The sequence below is a fragment of the Aulonocara stuartgranti genome (genome assembly GCF_965226115.1).
Source record: "Aulonocara stuartgranti genome assembly, chromosome: 11".
NCBI lineage: Eukaryota > Metazoa > Chordata > Actinopteri > Cichliformes > Cichlidae > Aulonocara > Aulonocara stuartgranti.
In genome coordinates this window covers 26,145,016-26,159,185 of record NC_138947.1, presented here as the reverse complement: position 1 = coordinate 26,159,185, position 14,170 = coordinate 26,145,016, and the positions used below count along the sequence as shown (strand labels likewise).

The 14,170-nt window shown below is 40.4% G+C and overlaps 1 protein-coding gene across 4 annotated transcripts; it reads right to left on the bottom strand.

Annotated features, from left to right (window-relative positions):
- Nucleotides 1-72: 72 nt before the first annotated feature.
- Nucleotides 73-12,821, bottom strand: washc5 (WASH complex subunit 5). 4 transcript variants are annotated; one of them, XM_082551197.1, is made up of 30 exons: nucleotides 12,580-12,598; nucleotides 12,419-12,485; nucleotides 11,957-12,226; nucleotides 10,980-11,125; nucleotides 10,737-10,821; nucleotides 10,427-10,527; nucleotides 9,900-10,092; nucleotides 9,636-9,788; nucleotides 9,367-9,480; nucleotides 8,685-8,856; nucleotides 7,776-7,903; nucleotides 7,311-7,440; nucleotides 6,872-6,984; nucleotides 6,245-6,411; nucleotides 5,847-5,922; nucleotides 4,930-5,040; nucleotides 4,425-4,565; nucleotides 3,810-3,890; nucleotides 3,579-3,680; nucleotides 3,234-3,413; nucleotides 2,944-3,068; nucleotides 2,636-2,798; nucleotides 2,368-2,470; nucleotides 2,215-2,294; nucleotides 1,977-2,080; nucleotides 1,674-1,803; nucleotides 1,396-1,492; nucleotides 998-1,151; nucleotides 736-823; nucleotides 73-458 (listed from the first exon to the last, which is right to left on the bottom strand). In XM_082551197.1, the coding sequence occupies exons 3-30, from the start codon at nucleotides 12,140-12,142 to the stop codon at nucleotides 402-404; spliced, it is 3,480 nt and encodes a 1,159-aa protein (XP_082407323.1). In that variant the 5' UTR covers nucleotides 12,143-12,226; nucleotides 12,419-12,485; nucleotides 12,580-12,598; the 3' UTR covers nucleotides 73-401. The 4 variants fall into 4 exon arrangements, with proteins under 4 accessions (XP_082407323.1, XP_082407322.1, XP_082407325.1 ...); XM_082551196.1 differs by lacking the exons at nucleotides 12,419-12,485; nucleotides 12,580-12,598 and adding an exon at nucleotides 12,725-12,821; XM_082551199.1 differs by lacking the exons at nucleotides 12,419-12,485; nucleotides 12,580-12,598 and adding an exon at nucleotides 12,662-12,682.
- Nucleotides 12,822-14,170: the final 1,349 nt, after the last annotated feature.

Sequence of the window (14,170 nt, the reverse complement as noted above, 5' to 3'; positions counted from 1 at the left end):
ACTGCCTTTTTAATAGAAAGAATCGTATTTATTAATCCATTTGATTTATAAATGGCACAGAATCTTAGTACATAAAGGTGTAAGAGTGATTTATTTGCATTTTAATGTTCTTTTAATTTACAATCTGTAAGTGCAAGACACTGATAGTTAGCAGAATGAAATGTAAGTAAACAAATCAATAGGCCCCACATTTGACATATCACTGTAGAATAGGCACAGTGAATAATAATAAAATAGTATTAATACATGTGGTCACGCTTGCTGGAGCACTTAAACCTAACAAATCAGTTGTTAATTATTAGTAACACCTGTGCAGTCACTACATTGAGACAAAATGTCTGCAGTGAAAAAACATTCGGCAAAAAACCCGAATCTTTAAATGAAAATCTTCATCCATATCTTCACAGTATTGTTCTGAACTCATCAAAAATATAACTGGGCACATGAGCTTCCGCCACCTTAAAAATACAGAAAACACAAGGAAACACATGTTACTGTCACACAAATATAGTAGAGTACAGATGCAAAAAATAGTAATTTTAAAATCTTTTTCCATAGCTGATGGTTATTAAATCTGGCTGTCCAATAATAATGCTCCTAAGCATATTGATGTTTCACCATTTCAGCTCTACTACTACCCCTGGGTACTGTCAACTTTGTCTACTCTTATCATTTACAACCTCTTAAAATATTTTCTAACACTAACACAAATAATATAGGGAAAGTTGCACCTACCTTACGTGACAGTTTTGTGTACTTCACGTAGTCTTCAAGGAACATCAGAGCTCCCACCACATCAGAAGGCATGTCAGGGATTTTCTGACTATAACAGGATCAAACGGAAGCTTTAATATGATTTCATGAGGCTATAACCAGATACATTTTATGTCCGGTAACACGATCCACAATCATCACCAAGGAAACCTACCACACAGAATATTTGATTTCGAATCTTATTTTAGAAATCTTTCTGAAGTTGTGAAGTCTGTTTTGCTACCTTGTGCACTGCTCCATGATTGAGCGGATGAATTGACCAATGAGAGCCAGGAACTGTTGTGTGTATCTGGAGTGGAACTGCTTGAGCAGGGTGAGCAAGCCGAGCACCAGTGGAGGCCAGTCGACCGGGTCTGTTGCTTTCCTGCAGGTCATTCCTGCCATAACACAAAACATCAAATTACAACCACATTCAGAGACATTCAGGGACTGTGCGTTAGCAGAAAAATGTGGGGAAAAACAAATCCATAAGATTTAATGCCGCTTTCTGAAAAATAATAAAGTCTGCTGCAACTGAACTAAGTGAAGAGGCGGCAGGGTACCCATTGTACTCAAAACTGTATAACCTGATCTCTTATCAACTTCAAACAGGTTACAGTGAACTAATGGGGGGAAAATCACCTTGGTTTTTGTTGTACTGAAGTTTAGGCAGCTGAGCAATAATAAAGAGGAAGTTGATGATGGGGAAGTACGGGAGGCGCTTTGTAGTGATGTAGATCTGTGTGAAGCATAAGTAGAACAAAAAGAGTCTGAACACGAACATCTGCTAATGTATAGCCAAAGAAAGCAAAAAACAGCTTGCATTTTGTGGTCGTCATTGAAAAGACTCATTTCGATTCAGGTGAAATCAGAACAAGGCTAACTGATTATGTGGGAAGAGATGCCCCTTCTGTTCAAACCTTGTTGAGAGGATTGTGAATGCCAGCAGCCTCCAGGTAGGCAGTGATATCGTACAAAAGAGTGTTGTCCTCTTTAGGATAAGGCAGGGATGGGTCCTGGTAATGGGCCTCAATGTCTGCCAGCAGAGACCTGGCAAGAACATAATCAGAGTCAGCATAAAAGAACAGTGTGAGACTAAAACAGACATGATGCAATTAGCAGGAGCATCCATCATGAAAGTCATTAACACAGAGTAGCACTTGGGGGGTAAGTAAAGAAAACATAAAAACAATTCAGTGCCATTATGGTAAGAATATACAGACTTGTTGAGGTTTTCCAGTGCAGCCGCCAAGTGTTTGGAGTCAAACTTGCAGGAGTAGTTAAGCTCATTAGCGATCTGCTGTCTGAGAATCTGCATCTGACCAACCTTCAATAAACACATGCATTCAAAATTATTTTAATCTCTTCATCAGAAAATTGTGACAATAAAGACCAAAAAAAAGGGATTTTCTTTTTTTACTTTTATTTTCTATTCACTAACGTGGGAACATGGAGTAGTACCTTCATGATGGCTTCCAGATATGTACCCCAGATCTTCTGGGATTTGGCCACAGCACTGCTGTAGACTTTGCTGGCATTAGCTACAGCAACAAAAACAATAATTAGATCTGTACAAGAAAAGGCAGGTTATAGATTCTCTAAGTGAATACCTACCCACAATGCCTTGGACTGGGCTGACGGCACCTTGCAATGTTCTGAAGACCTCCACCACAGCTTTGTCCTTCAGGATGGTCTTCTGAAGTATTGTCAGGAAGTTCTGATGAGACAAACACACACATTACTACAATCTGGGAGCCATACTAAACGCACTAAAGATACTACCAACATTGACATGATTTCAGGGATTGATCTTTGCTGACCTGAATGGCATCTTTTTTGGGGGGGAGTGGGGGGATGCTGAGGTAAATATTGGGGTAAATACCTGAAGTTCCCTGACAATCATGAAGCAGAGCAGTCGGTCCAGTCCATTAAGGCCAAATGTACCAAGGGTGTTCTGGATCTCAGAGAACAATCTGTTGTTAGTCACCTCCTGGTGGCTCTTCAGGTCATACCAGGTATTCATCTGGTCAATATAACACGTCACCCTATAGAAAGAATCAGTTTATTCCACCATCAATAAACTGCATAACCAAAGATTTTTTCTCCTCCATCCTCAGATATAAACTCAGTTATTCTGCTAATTTCGCTAACTCTTATTTCACTTCCACTGTTATGTCTGTGGAGACATACTTGGGATCAGTGATTCGGAGGATTTCTCTGCAGAGACGACCGATGAAAGTGGCAGACTCGTCCACAGAGGGAAACTTGGGAATAGGAATGTGGGTGGACTGGTGCACGCTCTGCCAGTCCTGGATCTGAAGAGAAGCAAGAAACAAGCCAATCAGCCAACTGCTATTACTGAGAAACAGCCAAACAACTAGAACGCGCCCCTGACTGATAGATAAGAAAATCTATCAGTCAGAGACAAACTGCTCTCAGTGCACTACTCAGGGAAAAGGAGAAAGCGTGTGAAGTTCGACCTTGGTTCTGAGAAAACTGTTGCACTCCTGTTCCACATTATAGTTGACGATGCGGGACACTTCCTCCTGCCAGATTTTAAGGCCATAAATGCTGACGTAGTCCTGGATGTATTCAAACGACCTGTAGAAGCCATCCATGGTGGCGCCCATCTCCTTTAACTTGGGCATCAGTTCACTGGGCTGAAAGAATTCAGTATTTTTTCTCTATTATTTTATTTCACTGCTGTTAATCCTTCAATATCATTGGGAAACTTAACATGGAAACTGGTCAACATAGAGCAAATATATCACAAACTTTATTTGACGATTAATAATCCATAACATACAACAGGTGTAGCGTCTCACCTTTGCCTTTGGATTGAATATTAAGCCTTTGTGCAGTGCATAAGCCACCCTCTTCACCAGCTCCTTCCTGATGCCATCCTCCAGAAGCTGCTTAGGATCCACCTTAAACATCACAGTGTGTTAATAAAGCAAACCTGTGCTGCACCAAATCCCTCAGCAGGATTGTATTAATCTTCTGAAAGACAGAAATCTTTGTTCTTAAAGTTCAGAAACCTTAATCACTGCATTTACCTTGATGATCCCAACGAGAGTAGTCTTCATCATTAAAATGCCCTCGGTGAAAATAGATATGTCATGAGTTAGTTTTGCCACCTGCAAAGACACAGAGCAGAACGATGTTTAGGCATGCAAAAATATAATATATATGAATAATATTGATATCAATCATTTATATAAAAGCCAATGTTTTGTTTGATTTTCAGTGTAAAAAACAAAAAAAGTCTCACTCTACAATGATCTTATTTTAATTTCAAGGCACTGGACTGCAATTCCAAATATGACTGAAAAAAAATTAAAAAGTAACTTCAGTATTTCACACTCTAATTAATCCAATTCAGCTAAGTCTGCTGGCACAATCTGTTTCCATATCACGCCTCCTTTTCCAATTTGTATTTCACATCAAAAGCTGTGAGCAGATTGAAAAATGTTAGCATGATTGCCTCCGACTCCCATACAGCTGATGAGGCGAGATCAAAACAGAACAAAATGAGCTCTCTTATCTATTTTTTTATTATTTTATTTTATACAACATCCGAAGATATTTTTTCCCCCTTTCTTTACGTCAGTGACATTCTGATCAACACTCAAGGGGAAGGAGACAGTTTCATACACATCAGTTTGTCTCACTTCATAGCGAGCCGTCAGTTGGGCGTAGTCCTTTAGCTTGTCCTTATCCAGCCGTGTGGGCACCTCCATAATGTCGTGGATCTGAAGCTTGATTATTTTGGCCAGCGAAGTGAACATGCTCTCTGGGATAATTTGCAGCACCTGGAAGCAAGAAGATTAAAAAAAAGGACTGTTTATTGTATATCCATTAGATCAAGGATCTCGAGTACAGCCAGAAGGAAAAAATCTTCCAGCATAAAGTTATAGCTAAGAAGTTACCACAACGTCAAGGTACAGATGCACTAAGCACTTCTTTTTGGGTACATTTGCCAAACAGTTGGTTTTTCAAAAATTCATCATTCCTGCAGCTGCTACAGCACTGATACTGACAAACAGTTTGCAGCATGCAGAGCTCATTTGTTAAAATAACAAGACTACACGCTAGGAGAATATTAGACCAAAACATTTCAAAGCAAAAGCTTTTGTAAGAGGAAAGAGAAGCAGAAAAAATGACATCATACACTACCTTTCTCACATAGGACACCAACTCTCCAGAGTAGAACTGAGAAACACTCAGCAGGTCAGCACTGTTGGCCTGGTTGATACGCAGCAATGGAAGATCCAATGCAGACGCCAGCTGGTCACACACACACATACAGAAAAAATGATTTTTAAATCACAGGTAACATTTCTCCATATCGAGATGATGGTCCACGTGAGCAGACTGCAAAAAAGTGACACGAATTTCCAAATTTTTTGGATGCATACTTGTGTAATGTTTAGGTTTTAGCGGAAAATTTGTCCTTAAAAAATACACAGAACAAAAAATGAAGTTGACATAAATCATAAGGAAGTTCCTGATGTTTCTAAACAAGAAAAGGAAGAAACTGAGATTTTGAGGCAAAAAAGTATTAATTTTTAAATTTGTATATTCAGCACCGTTGCGTGTTTAGAGCAACATCACACTCATTGACAAATGCAGTGGCTAGATTAGTCACATTTGTTTATTTGGATCTAAAAAATCTGAAAAGTTCAGCTTGATTCGAAAAAATGAATGTTGCAAATTCGTTCAGCAAAGTTACGTGATCGGTGTAAACAGCTGCATTAAGAATAGGCGAGTCCAAAAACGACTGTGTATATGCTGGACGTATAAATTTGTTCATGAAATGCTACCACAGTGAATCTGCAATACTCATACATTTCGCAAGACATTTATCTGTGATGCATGAAGATATTGGTGCAACTGAAGGGGGAAAGTAGCTCTAATATGCTAAATAATGAGTGCTTCTACAGTAAGTCAAGAAGCAGTGAATCTGAAAAGTCAAACTGTTTGACAATAACACTGTTTAGCACCGAGTCGACAGTCATATTGCAAGAGGAAGCAGTGGGATGTATTGTAATCGGCATATTTTGTCCCACTTCTAGACATAAATAGACCCTCACCTTCAGAAATGTAGCTCTCAGTTTGGTAACCATGGATGGGTTGACTCTGATGCTCTCCTGCATAATGGATGTAAAGCTGTAAAATAAAGCACAAGTCAGGAAAAAAAGACGAATTCATCAACACAGACAAACCAAAAACACAAGTGAAATAAATCAAAGCCAAAACACTTGCAGTGTTCTGTGGTGGTTTTGTGATGGTTTGCAGTTTAGAAAGGTAAGCAGAATGAGTTGCTGCTGTGTTTTGCAAACCAAGTGACGAGCACAGTGACTGTGCTCCACTAAGATTCACTAACCTGATGACAAAATTAAGAGATACTGTGTCTATATATGACACTAGTTAAACTAACTACTTTACACTGGCCTTATTTTGTTTATTAAGTAAACAAAGAAGTAAATACCTGTCAATAATCTGCCACGCATAGGACAGATCTCCAACTATTTGCATGGTAATAAGGACTTCTTCTTTGATATTGATTGTGCGGATCATCTGGTGCAGGAACTTCCTGGTGTCAGCCAAGAACTGACAAACTTGCAGGTTGGACTCCAGCTGGTGGAACTCCTGGACCTGAAGTCCAAAAGGAGAAGGTTTTATAGGCACAGCCTGACAGCTTTCCTTTCAATATTTTTTTAAAATAGTAATAATAATTTTGTATTGGTATTGATTACATTTCTTGCAATTATCAGCAGCTTTATATAAACATGTTCCAAGCTTTGCTGCCAAATTCTATTAGTTCCAGTTCAGTATTTTTAATATATGTTGGCAGGACAGAGCAGAAAATGATGCCACTGTGCCAACACAATATTCCTATTACATAATCCTCTGTCTTTCTATTTACATGCATTTAATAGCAGCAAAAAAAATCATCTCTTAATTTTTCCGCCATTCTGAAACATTGTACTTGGATTTGCTTGTTTTCTATGCATGAAGTTAAGGCAATCAAAACATAGTATTAGCACCATTGTTACCTTACACTGTGCTAATCCAAAAATGTAAAGCCATGCTGAAATATAATTATCATGCTCACCTCTACAAGAGCCTGTATAAGCTGGACCGTCTTCCTCCCAGCAGCCGTGGAGTCCTCATAGTTCAAAGACTCAATCTGCTTTGAGATTTCCCTGAACCAGGCCTGTAAGTTCTCTGCCAAGGACAGTAAAAGTGTGTCATTGAAGCAGATACAAAATGTTACCAAAGTATTTCACAAGCGGCAGTTACGCTCGAGGTAAGTATGACAGATGTAAATTTAATCCGCCGCTCCCTGCGTGTGTACCTTTAATGCATTTTTTCCATCTTGTTTCCCTGCCTCAACATTTTCCTCTGAACGCCTTCAAGCTTAAAATCTTTTAAGATTTCATGTCCCAACACTGAAATAATCCAAGCTGCATGCCCGAGGCTCCCATAGTCAGAACTACTTTTCAACGCTGTGTGTAAGTCTTCACCTTATCCATTCTCACAGTCCAACTCACCATTTTTCTCCACCCTGGTAAGAGGTTTGACACCAGAGAAGACTTCAGCCAGCTCAGTCATTCTCTCTGATCCCTCCTTCTTGTAGCTCTCCCATTTGATCTGCTTCTCTGACAGCATCTGCTTGAACATCTGGAAGAGGAATAGCGCAGATGCTAAGCTGATGAGGGAGGATTAGTCAGATGAGATGCGTAATTAGAACATTACATTTGTGTCCCCTCCAAATGACACACAGGCTAGCCATATGCTACCTGACAGTAGGCTAACAGGCAACCAGGCGGACACACCTAACGAGGACTACAGCTGGACAGATCACTTTGAAATTATAAAGGAACTCATTTTCCATTTTTACTCTTTAAAAAAGAGAAAAGATCACTTTAAAGAAATGCTACACTTTTGTCTTTAACATTTTTCACTTTTTTCCCTGTGATCATTTATATTATGTAACACTGATGAAAGACTCTCACCTCTTTAAGTGTGAACTCAAACTGAGCTGTGTCGAGCAGCAGCTGGAAAAGGATCTTAGGTTTGTACTTGGAGTCATTAAGTACTTGGTCTTTGATCTGACGAAGGCGCTTGTTGTTTGGGTCATAGGCTATGAGACAGAGGATGACTGATCACAAATCAATACACTATTTTCACCAACATCACCCATATAAATGTTTGGACTTCATTGGACATTTACTCTACGAACAGTGTCATTTCAATACAGGTAAATTAAAATTAAGGATCAGATTTCAGAGTTCATTTCAGACTCATCCTTGACTTTACACATTTACAGTCATGTGTAAAATCGTTTTCAGAATACCCTTACTGCTCCCATAGGAGCGAAGTGGCAGCCAGGTGCTGCTAAATCAAATGCACTTGATTAACTCATCATTAGCAAGTGTCAGCACCTCTATAAAAGCTGACGTTTTGGCAATTTTCGGGTCTGGAGCATTCAGGTGTGTGCTAAGAGAATACCACAATCTTCCCAGAAGTGGACGTGCCAGCATCACCCTACAGGTCAGACTGTGGAATGCTCAGAGGAAGTTAAAAATAACTAAGCGGTTAGTTTGGCGTGTGTATTTTCAGAATAACTGAAAAGGAAAAGAATCAAGGTGCTGCGATGGCCAGTGAAGATCCAGACCTTGACCTGATTGAAATGCTGTGGCATTTAAAAGAGATATGCTCTGATCTGAAGCAACACTGTAAAGAAGAGTGGGCCAAAAAGTCCTCCACAGTGTCATACAGAAAAATGACTTCAAGTTGTTGATGTTAAAAGTTTTTTTTACAAGCTGAATTATGGGGTTTACTTTGTTTTTCACAGGACTGTAAATGCAACACAAGTGCTTACACCAATGTAAATGAGGAAAAAAGAAACCACAGTATCTCACCTGACTCTGCAGAGTGCAACATCAGCCAGCGAATAGCAACATTGCAGTCTCTCAGACAGTTGAGCAGTTTTGGGATGTTGTCCAAGATAATTTCCTCCCTGAGGAAACCTTCCTTTAGCAGCTGCTGCACCTGAGGCCTCAGGCTTTCCATGCTGGCTGCATACCGAGTAGCCTACACGTACGGTGAAAAAAAACATGGCTCTTGTATACAGTGCACCATCTTTCATTCGGGGCAGTCAATTATTCATACATTCACTCCCACTAGTGGTCATTAGTGAGAATGGCCTGGTCTGCAGGTGAAAGACTAAATGTGGATTATTCAGTTAGCTCCTCCTGCCGTGTGTGTGTGTGTGTGTGTGTGTGTGTGTGTGTGTGTGTGTGTGTGTGTGTGTGTGTGTGTGTGTGTGTGTGTGTGAGAGAGAGAGAGAGAGAGAGAGAGAAAGGACTTTTTAATGACTCTTACAGCGTACAGCTCTACAGGCATCCCCATATTTGAAATGAGCTTTCCGGGAAAAGTTTATGAATGGCTTCCTGAAATTTGTTTCTGTTTACATTGTGTGCTGTTACAAATTCTGTGCACGCTGTCATCACTACCCGCACAGAACAAATAAGCACACTGCAGGACTGTAAATGAAAGAATCTGAGGTCTCTCTGACATTGAAGCTAATGTATTTTTTAATACCTGCTCTTTGATGTTAGCAGAGTCCAGGGTGTAGTTGAGCGCAGTCTTGGCAGCTTTGTATGGTTCCCAGGCTTCCACCAGGTTCACTGTGATCCCCATGTAAATACTGATAACCTGCAGAGAGACTACACTTCAGAAAAATATGCTCAACATTTAAAAAAAACTGAGCAAAAACATGGCACACATTTAAAAATAAATGACATAACCTTTTATAAAGATGTTTATATTCAGATCTACTGCAAATGGAAAAGACTTAACAAGTGCCTCACCCAATTATCAGGAAAGTATTTGTCCACTATCTCCCGCATCTTTGCCTGCTGGGTGTGCAGTATGGAGGGGCTGAAGAAGAGGCAGACGTAGAGCATGGCCGCCTGGTTAGCCAGTGCTGTGCTGCGATGTTCTGGTAGAGGATACGCAGAAACCTGGAGGAGAGGAGGAAAACGTCTTAAAAATTTGTAATGAGGGAAACATTGTGGGACAAGATCTGTTATTTAGTTTAACCACAAAGAGATTTTGGACCAAATGTTTCTCACTTGGTTGTAGATGTCGTCCGAGCGCAGCCTCCCAATGACCATGCTAGTAAAAGTGGCACTGATGGGAACTCTCTGGAAGTAGCTCTCCGGGTAGTTGGCTGGTCGTTTGGCTCCAGGCTGGCTGGAGTAGCCGGTGCTACGCAGGAGCTTACAGATGTCATCCAGGTTGGAGTCGCCCGAGGAACGGGCAGCACTGAAGAAAAAAACGTGTTTTTCCAAATAGAAGAATGGATTGTTGGTGCCAGTATAACCCCCAAAAAAGTAATAATATAAAGAAGAAGAATTATTAATAGCCGTGAAATACAACTGGAATGTTATTTATGGGTAAACAGCATCCCTCTGTGTGTAGTGTACACTTTTGTGTCAGCTTGAACTGACACAGGAGTTAACCTTTTGGTGAGTCAAGTAAATGACTCACCCTCACTGGAAGCAAGCTCACTGGCTAACAGGTGATTGGAGTGCACTGAGCAAGTGAGTCACAAAGAGAGTGTCATGTGGATGTGTGGGGATGTGAGTCACAAGCGCACCTGTATCTATAATAGGAAACAAGCATCCTCTCTCTGACTTCTCCTTCAATTTTTTGGTCAATAACCAGCAGCATGACTCCATACAGGTAGAGAGCTTCACACTGGGAGAAGAGAAAACATGACCAATCAGTTCCTGGAGTGCTGTTTCGTTTCGTTTTGATGTGTTGTTTTGAGGGTTAAGCATGCACATTCATCTGACACGGGCGACTAATTCTCAGGAACAGATATTTAAAGATGTAAGCCTGCATGTAATGCAGACTTGTTTTGTAATGTTACAAAATTAAAATGAATTTGCATTTGTGTTACTTACTAGGAGCTGTTTCCCATCCTCATTTAGAAGCACAGTCTCCAAGGTCTGCTGAATATAAACACCCTCATGTAGGTCATCCAAATATCTTAAGAGAGGGAAAAAATAGCTCATCGACATCTTTTAAAACAGGGCTATTTAGCATGTGGTTAAACAGAAAACAGTGTTCCTCACGGTCAAGCACTGTGGCTTTAGTTTTTATTTGATTAAGACATAATTAATTCCAATAATTCCATCTCATTATACCTGTTAAGATCCACTATGTATTTGTGGACGCTCTCAAAAGCCAGATAGAACCTTGACAGAATCTCGATGTTGTTCTCTCTAAACTCTTCATCCAAGTCCTGAAGCTCCGGTTTGGCTTCCAGCTTTCCTTCATAATACTCAGGACCCTGAACAGGAAGCAACATTGTGTGACAATGCAAAGCAAATCCAAACGATGCCGAAAGACAGCTGAAACTAAAGCAATAATACTGCTTTTATTATCTTTTGCTTTTTAGGAAGACTTACAGCTAAATGTCAAAACCATTAGGGTGTATGTATTTATCCCAGTCACATCAATTGAATATTTCATTGTGCTGACTACTGCAAAACTGAGTATCCTTTGTGTGTGTAGTTTCCTCAAATAGAGACTTGGATAAGCTCTTGCAGCTTTCTCAGTACAAGCACGGTAAACTTTACACCACAGAGTAATTGGAGATCATTTATGTGAATTTCAGGAGCAGAACTACATCTCATACACTCCCCTTAATAAAAATAAAGTAATTCAAAATGTAAAGCCAAAGTAAAATCAAAATAAGTAAAAAAGTAAAGTCAAATACATGGCTAAATATAAAGTTTTACATACAAAGTTGACAATGTTCACAAACAGTCAATGTGTCCCCCTCCGGACACATGGCATATATCCATACAATCTCTGGAGTCACTGCAGCCACTACTGTGTGCTACCTACCGGCAACCCTGTGAAACTCCCCTCTTTCTACCAGTACATGTTTTGTTAGTGGTGAACAGCTGCAGAATTAAAATACACTTTACAATCAGATTATCCTTTTTCATACATTTTTTGATCATGCCTGGCCCAAGAGCTAATGCCAATCCGCTCTGAGGCTTTCCCTAATTCATGTTTACTCCACCTACCGCCTACTATAAATCCTGCCAAATCTCAATGAGGAAGTGGTCCAAGCTAATGAAAGGATCTTTTGAATTTCTGATGTAGTTCATACCTTGAAGTAGCTAAAGTCACAGATAATGTCTCCGTATTTCTGCTGGTCACTTTTGTCCTTGAGTCTAAAAACTGCAGGGATGAAGTCAGAGAGGCGCAGGAGCTCAGCAATGATGGCATTTCCTCTGGAAACTATCCTGAGGATAGCCTGGCCGCACAGGTTGTTGTCTGCCAGGAAGTCCACCATAATGGATACAGGAGGACGAGGAAGACGAGGAGGAGGAGGAAGATAGTGTAATAAGCTTTATTGCAGCAAATACTGTAGCTACACCTGAGAGACAAAGGAAAAGTGAAAAAAGTGAACTTAAAACAGCACGCAGGCTCTCTGAGGCCTTTCTGAAGCTGCAGGACATTTGTCGCACAGACAACAGAAAGAGCTTATTACAATCTATTGGCATCATTATTACAACAATTGACTGCGACGAGGAGATGTTATTATCATTCATAAGCATCATTTTCTCACATTTCAATCTTGACGTGTCTGCGTTTGTAAAACCTAAAAACCATAAGGTTTTCCAATGTTCCTGTTTCTTAGAGACAGACCAAAAACAGAACCGAAGTTAGTATATGATTGTAACCTGTAACTATAAGTTATCACTGAGCTAACGTTAGCATGTAGCCTACCTGCTAACTATTTTCATTAAATCTTACGCTGAAGATGACACACGAGCGCGTGCACAGGTCCAAACACCACGTGAGTGATTACCCTTTTACATTTTGACGTCTGAGTCGAGAGTGTACCCCAACACTGCTGGAGAAAGGTACTTACCTCCTTGCAGCTCCTCTTCCCTATTTACTTCCTCATGACCAGCCACATGACTTTGCTGCTGGGTGTGTTTGATTCTGTTCACCCACTGCCCCGGAGTCGAGCGGGAACAACTTTGTCAAACGCTTTGACCTCCACTACATGGTAATAGGCTGATGTATTATTACTTGTTTTATTATCGAAACATACCATGGCATAAACGTTCCTGAATTAATAACATGTAATAAGAAGGGCAGCTAAGATTAACTGAAGCAGGTGTTCTGGGAATCCATCCTACCTGACAAACCATCCTACCCGTTGTTTCTGCGTATGCGCACAACACGAATTTAAGTGGCGAACCGTCTTACCTTTGTGAATGTGACCTACAAACATACTTTAACAGGTAAAATGAAGTGGTAAACCGTCCTGGCTTTATGAATATGAGCTACAAGCATACTGTGATGGGCAAACATAAGTGGCAAACCGTCATACCTAGTTAAATTTGTGGTGGAATTACTCTGTGACAGCAGAAATGTGCATAAACAACTTACGGTAGGACGTTTTGCCAAAGGAGGATGGTTTGTCAGAATACCTGTACTTTGAAGTCAAATCAGGCAGATCCCTTATGTTTGCATATTTCCGCTAGGTGGCGACAGAGATCCACTAAAGCCTCAGTTTGTCTGTCTCGCTGCTGCTGCACCACACACTCAGGACCAGACTGTGTGCAGGTTTCTTGCTCCACAGGGATAGGATCTAAACTGAAATTAAATCCACAGGGAAGAAATTCAAAATATGGTTTGCAGTCGACAAATATCACCCCCCCAAAAAAAGTGTTTTCTTGCAGGCATCTGAAACAGACCTTTCTCTAACTACTGTTGCATGAAAATATATTTGCCTGAAGCATTATTTTCGCATGTTCCCAACTTGGATTAAAAAATAAATACATTTTTTAAAAATAAAAAAAAGTTTCTATGACCAGCACATGGCCACCATGGATGAATTAGTACAAGCCTTCATTTTTCCTTCAAAACTCTGATTGAATTGGAGCTCTATTGCCGATAAGTCTAAAACGCTGGCAGGCCCTTCCCTCAAAGCAGTGTGAGCCAGAGGTTAATAGCATTCAGATGGTGAGAGCTGTTTGTTTGACCTGCCACCTCTCTGTGTGACGAGAACAAGGTTTCATCTCAATCACAAGCCATTTGATGTCTTTGTGTGCCACAGCAGACTGTACAGCGTGTCGGCCTCATCTTATCTCTGAGATACAAAAGACTCTGTCTCAGGCTGTTTTTACAGATTGTCCTTAATGGTTTTAAGTTTCATCATTAGTGCAGAGTAGTGACTGACAAGGAAATGGGACACAGGGTGTAACATATGGCAAAAGAGAGCTATGCCTAATGTGCTCCCTTTCTCGCCCAGCCACTGGAGTAGCATTATTCCAAAGCGTTTTACACAGAGAAACCCTGACAGAGA